Here is a 6,518-nt window from a genome sequence, read left to right on the forward strand (position 1 = left end):
AAAAAAAATTATAACATTTTATATATTATTCGATGAAATATGGAATAAAGTCATTGATGAAGAAAAAATATGGATTAAATTAAGGGATGAAATATGGATTAAACGGTCAACAAAAGATCGAGAATGAAATTAGAAGTGCAGATATGGTACATAGATTATTTATAAAATTATTTGTCTATTTATCACTCAAACCAGAATTATAAGACACTTATATAATATTTTTAAAATTTAATAGTTTCTAAATTAAGAAATTGTTTGTTGATAAAATCTCTCAATAAAATTCAACAACCACAAAACTAATATTACCTATTTCTTATTATAAACATTATTCCAAATTTTTGTATTTACCTTCCAAAAATATTCAAACACATCAAAAACATTCAAACAGATCAATAATATTAAATTGATTAAACAACTGCCAGTTTATATTTAAAAAGTATTCGATCACACAACCTAACAGATTAACTTAATCATAATTTAAAAATTACATATATCATAACATAATTACAAATTAACAATAATATTAAATTGATTAAGCAACTTCCTGCTTTTGATTCAAAAGCATTCAATCACTGAAAATAACACATTAACTTAATCATAATTTAAAAAATTACATATATCGTAACATAATTACAAATTAGCAATTTTTACTTTTATTAATTTGGATATTTTCCATTTATGAAATTCGATAGATCACCGTATCCATGAATAAGGTAGTCTCATGGACATCCAACTTACCTACTTGATTGTTAGTCTAGTGCCTTCAGACATTTACATTAAATTAAAACTTGAATAATTGTTATTTCTTGAAGTAATTATCCTTCATAAATAAGAAAATCTCAACCTAATCTCATTACCCTGAACTGTGTGTCTAATCATATCACACCAGTTTTACACTGCCCTACTGAAAGGAACCTACACGACAAGAAAAATAAATATGGTACACCAATACGACGACCTCAAGAAGACGTGTAGATGAGAGAGTTGATTTAATCACATAATGCTCTCCGTCTTAGATATTTAAATTTTTTTAAGGAGAAAATGGAGCCCAGAAGACAACTACTTGTGTGATAATCGTAACTTTCTTTCGTCTGAAAGTTCCTTCGCAAATCTATGAAAAGCATTTAAATAATATCAATGTGAGTCAGACTGCGCAACAAACATGCTTAGAATATTATTCATTGATATCATCGGTACCTCTCACGGATAAATAAAATTTAAATGAGGTCGGCATATTCACCTAGTCAATGCATCTTTGTTAGTGCCTTCGTCTGGTACTGGCTCATACAGGCCAGTCTGAATATTTACTCTTGAAACAAGATCCTCCAACAGGCTTTTGCCTAAATTTACCAGGTTTCTCAGATTCGTCTTCGAGGAGAGAACGCTTGAACTTGCACTTGCCGGTAATTTAACCTGATTCCAATTATCCAATAGGTTAAACCTAAGTTGAATTTAAGATTTTTTTAAAGTAGATTTTAAGATTATTTCAGAATTCCATAAATAGAAAATAAATTAGTTGTGTGAACTAGTTCTTGAAAATATTTCTTAAATCTACCATCCAAATTATAAGATGCAACTTAAAACTCTTCAATATCCAATATATGCAAACAGTATCATATTATTCCAGCCTGTAAACAACCCCCCACAATGGTACTATTCAGAAGAGGAAAAAGGAAGGGACCTGGATTCTTAGATAGTTCTTCTGCGATTTCGATGCTTGGAACACCACGCTGGAGACAATATCCACAATATCTGCACTTCCTTGCATATACATGTCAAGTAACGGGGTATTGCCGTTGTATGACAACCATTGAAGCACACCCCACTTTGCGGCCTCAGTAGCCCTGTAACTAACTGCCTTCTCTCCGGTTCCGAGAGAAACCACCAGAAACTTGCTGGTGTCCTGTTTAAAACAAATAGCCTCATCAGTCACTATTAAGCAATTCTTGGTTGCATCAATCCACTTTAATATATAACTGACCCGAATTTCGGAGGAAGGCAGTGAGAAATCTGGATTGCCTGAGAGAGCCTCTCTAGTCACCTCGTTTATCGCAAGTAACGTCTGCAAAAATAAATTACTTAACTTCTCTGTCACTCGCTACTATCATTTAAATTTTAAGATTTTTTGTTTATATAATTTACCAATTAATAGATCTAAACCTAACTATATATTACAAATTAACAGAAAATTTTGAAATCTGAAAAATACAGATTAATTGTTTAATTTGAGAAACACAAATTGATCGTTTAATCTCGCTCATGTCCTAAAATAAAATACTAGATTTCCTAAACATTACTTACTGGATTTGTTGCAGCAATTCCGCCATCAACGAGATTAAAACTTTCAGTATTTCCCGTGGAATCTTTCGTTTCAAAGTAATAGGCAGGAAGATATGTGGGAGCTGCTGAAGTTCCAATACAGACATCAGCCAAAAATGCATCTTTCAAGACCTGCTGTTTGGCCTGCAAAGAGATTTATGATATCATAATTACATTAACTCGGCTTGGAAACCATTTCTATTTTAAAATTATGTCAGAAAAAAGATTACCGCAAAAGTTGTGAATATTGCGGGTTCCTGAGACACGATGTCATATGCCGGAATAAGGACATTAGTTAGCGTCTCGTGCAATCGCGTATTCTTCATATTCAACTTGATGAGCTTGTGCAGATATTCGCCCGAATATATGGGGCCAAAGAGAGTACGCAGAAATTCCAGGCAACCTCTGTCAATAACTCATTTTAATAAACATGGTTTTTGTTTCGAACATAAAAAAAATACCAGACAAGAATAAAATATTGGACTCTTACGAGTACTGTGGAAAAATAGAAGCAGATTGTTCTAAATAAAATTTTGTAACGTCCTTTGCAGCAAATAGAGGACGATTTTTTTCATTTGGAGCGGCTAACATGGCAGTGACCAATCCTCCAGTGCTTGTCCCGGCAATAACGTCGAAATAATCAGCTATCCTTACGTCTGGGCCGTCAAGTTCCTATTAAAAATTGCCACAACTCAGTTTTTCAAATGTAATAATACCATATCCATTGTTATTGAAGCTCATGTAACTTTTTCCAAATTGAACATGGGTTCGATTAATCAATACCTGAAGCTTTTCCTCCAAGAATTCAAGGATAGTTGCTGGAACAATCCCTCGGACTCCTCCTCCGTCAATACTTAGAATTGTTATCATCTTTCCAGCAGATGGTGGGGGATTCCTGCAGGCCATAGCCATGGCTAGTGCTCGATGACTGTCAAATACTTTTATATAAACAGACGATATATTGAATGAATGAAAGCTGTTTATGAGGAATATATTTCCAAATATATTTCAGTGGAGAGGATGTAGTTTATGTGGGATTCTCTGAGTGCAGTATTTATAAATATCCATACCTGATCCAATTTAGGTAAATTATATGCTACAATTGGGACTTGAGGCTTCATCTTAGTCTTCACGTTACCAAAAATCAAAATAAAATAAGATAAATAGATTGCAGTTTAACAGGAAAATTCACGCAATCTTGTTTCTGAACTTGCTGGAGAAATGGCGCAATTGTTTGAACAAGAATATATTACTGTAGCTTCTTGTGAGACTGGTAGGTATTTGTATCTATTAGTGGGTTCCTATCAGAATTGAGAATTGGATTAAGTCGACCAACAACACTCATGCATGCATGCGTTTGATGTGGACTTTAATGCGATAAGTGGACGTCAGCTGGTTTTTGCTTCCAGGTTTCCAAATCCGGTTTATATATTGTTTATTTTGCGTGAATGCGTCGTAGATTACTTAGTAAGTTAGTATTGGTTTCTTTTTATAGGAAGTTCAAAATATATATTTAGTAATGGTGAATGGTAGTTTTTACGATTGAAAATTAAATTAGAAATTAAATATTTACCAAAAGTTTCTCATTTCAATTTTAAGTGGATGAATTTTTTTTTATTTTTTTTAGTTTCTCAATTGAGTGGTTTGATTGATTATCAAAAGAATATGCTTAGCATATGCTTAGTCTTAATGTCTATTAAGTGCTGTAGTGCATTAAAGAAACTGTTATGTTGCATTGATTTTTAATAAATTAAAAAAAAAGAATTGTGTTAGGTGGCTCCCTACTCACCAATTTATTAGGGATTTGAGATTATTCCAATTCTAATAAATTTAGCCATGATAGGTTCCTCATTATTATTTATAACATTCATTTATACAAGCAAATTTCATTTAGTAAAATAGTCCATTACTTTTAATAAATTTAAAAAATTAGATTCGTAAGTGGCTTCCCACCCACCAATTTCCCAAAGATTTAAGATTATTTCAATTCTAACAAATTGCTCTATGATAAGTTCTTCATAATTATTTATAACATTTATTTATAATCTTTTTTCTTCTTAAACTAAAGTTAACCCTTAACTTTTTATATATGATTAATCAAATAAATGTATGCATGAATAAAACATTCTCCTTATTACAATAGTTTTTTAATTATATTTATGATGCTTTCAATTATGTCAATTATATTAATATTTTTAATGTAATTGTACTAATTATATATAACTTTATATTAAATCATCTAAAATAAAATATATTTACTAATAATAATTTTTTAAAAATAAATTCATTTCATTTCATTTTAAATCTTTCTTAATCAAATATTTAGAAGAATCAAATTTGTTAAACGTTTATTTTTTTACATAAAACATCAAAAGTCTTTTCTCAATAGACTGTCTCCGTTGTTCAGAGAGATTACCTCACTCGGGACAACCCATAGGATGGATAGACAGCTGGGTGATTGGGAATGGAAGTAGCTATGTGTCAATGGATATTCATAACGAAGGATCGCCCGTAGCCAACATTAATTCAATGTCATACGAAATGTCACCTACTAGCTCATTGGTCCAGTCGAATTTACTGAGATATCAAGTAATTTAGTGAAACGAGGCAAGTTAGTTCCAACAGGTATTGTGCATGTTTTATGGCGCAGAAGGGAACGTTGCCATTCCTGTGGCTACTTTATGGTGAGTAAATTGGGAACTCCAACGAACTGTCGGGAAACTCCGTACATTTCTTGGTTGGTCCTCAAGAATCACAAGGAAAGTAAGGAGGGCCTGTCCCCTCTACCCTTTGATTTCCGTTTTCATGTTTATTGTTCATTTCATTTTCACTTTTATTTTCATCTTGTGAATTTCATGTTAGTTGTTATTTTTATTTTTATTTTTTACTTGGTCAAATTTAGTTTGAATGTTATTTTCATTTTCATTTTATTTTTATTTTGTAAAATTCATGTCCGTTGTTATTTTTATTTTTATTTTTATTTTGTCAAATTTAAATTTTTATTTTTATTTTGTCAAATTTAAGTTGATTATTATTTTTATTTTTATTTTTATTTTTATTTCGTAAAATTTATTAGTGACATGACTAATTTATAATTAGGTAATTTCTTTTTCTCAACTTTACCAATTAGAAGCTCAAAAAGGGGAGCTACTGGTTACAAAGCTCACAACACTAAAGCTCACCGATGCCCTTGATAGGTACTTAGCATTATTCAACATGAATTTATTGACATTGAGAAGGAGGTTAACATTATTCAACATGAATTCAATGACATTGAGAAGGAGGTTGAAGAGGAAAGAGATAATGTGTTAGACATGGAGGTTATGTAGATGTGTCAAATTGGTTTCCTACTTTAAGCACCGCAAGAACTAGTCACAATCAATATATCAACACTATCTAGTCACAATCAATATATCAACACTATCTATCTATATTGGCACATTAGAAATCTTATGGGAAAGTTCCAATTAAAGAATATTGATAACAAAGATGAACTTCTCCTCTATACAGAGTTATTGCTCCTACTCTATTAAATCGTGGATGAATCCATGTAGTGCATGGACACAATCCACCTCCATTAGGCCATCATCACTTCCTTGCACCATCCAATTAGTGTCTTCATACATTCTTGGCATGCTGTAACTAGCAACTATCATTTTAGTTTATAATTTTTTTTTACTTTTTGTTGCTATCATTCCCATGGAATTTCTGTCAAGTTTTTATAATGTGAACATTAGGCATACTTAAGATATTATGTTTATTTTTTAGAATTCACATGTCAAAGTCTCAATTATATTGAAGTTTTAAAAACATTGCTAATATTAAAAAATTACATATCTAAAAATATCATCGAACAATATTTAGACATGAAAAAAGTATTTAGACATGATTTTTTTTATGTATTACAAATACATTGTTTTAAATAAAATTAATAATATTAAAACTGTGGAATATCCAAATTCTAAACATCAAAAACTGCACCACAGAAATCTACAAACCATCAATATTTTTTCTGCGTAAATACTAATTCTATTAAAAGAGAAAATATATGTACAATGAGGTCAAGACCTCAGAGGAGGCCGAAGCCATTCCTCAGCCAGATATTCAGAGATATTACAATTCATGCTTTCTGCTGATTGCATATTACAGCCTTCAAAAAAATTTGTTTGGACCATGACCTCCTGAGAAATTTTACTGAG

At 31.2% G+C, this 6,518-nt stretch overlaps 1 protein-coding gene across 1 annotated transcript; it reads right to left on the minus strand.

Moving 5' to 3' along the window:
• Positions 1-733: 733 nt before the first annotated feature.
• LOC149235327 (patatin-like protein 2) lies at positions 734-3,325 on the minus strand. Its single transcript, XM_089461359.1, has 8 exons — positions 3,103-3,325; positions 2,810-2,991; positions 2,550-2,724; positions 2,302-2,463; positions 1,982-2,062; positions 1,682-1,903; positions 1,241-1,413; positions 734-1,111 (listed from the first exon to the last, which is right to left on the minus strand). The coding sequence occupies exons 1-8, from the start codon at positions 3,229-3,231 to the stop codon at positions 1,060-1,062; spliced, it is 1,176 nt and encodes a 391-aa protein (XP_089317485.1). The 5' UTR covers positions 3,232-3,325; the 3' UTR covers positions 734-1,059.
• Between the last annotated feature and the right edge of the window lie 3,193 nt (positions 3,326-6,518).

The sequence above is a fragment of the Pinus tabuliformis genome, chromosome 8 (assembly GCF_031772625.1).
Source record: "Pinus tabuliformis cultivar Carrire ecotype Pingquan chromosome 8, CPIR1, whole genome shotgun sequence".
NCBI lineage: Eukaryota > Viridiplantae > Streptophyta > Pinopsida > Pinales > Pinaceae > Pinus > Pinus tabuliformis.

Bases quoted from the DNA above. Each gene is read 5' to 3' on its own strand.
- LOC149235327 (XM_089461359.1), bottom strand. From the start codon at position 3,231: ATGGCTATGGCCTGCAGGAATCCCCCACCATCTGCTGGAAAGATGATA. The intron at 2,464-2,549 runs GTAATCTTTTTT...ATCTCTTTGCAG, and splicing joins CAATATTCACAACTTTTGCG to GCCAAACAGCAGGTCTTGAA. The intron at 2,063-2,301 runs GTAAGTAATGTT...TTATTTTTGCAG, and splicing joins GAATTGCTGCAACAAATCCA to ACGTTACTTGCGATAAACGA.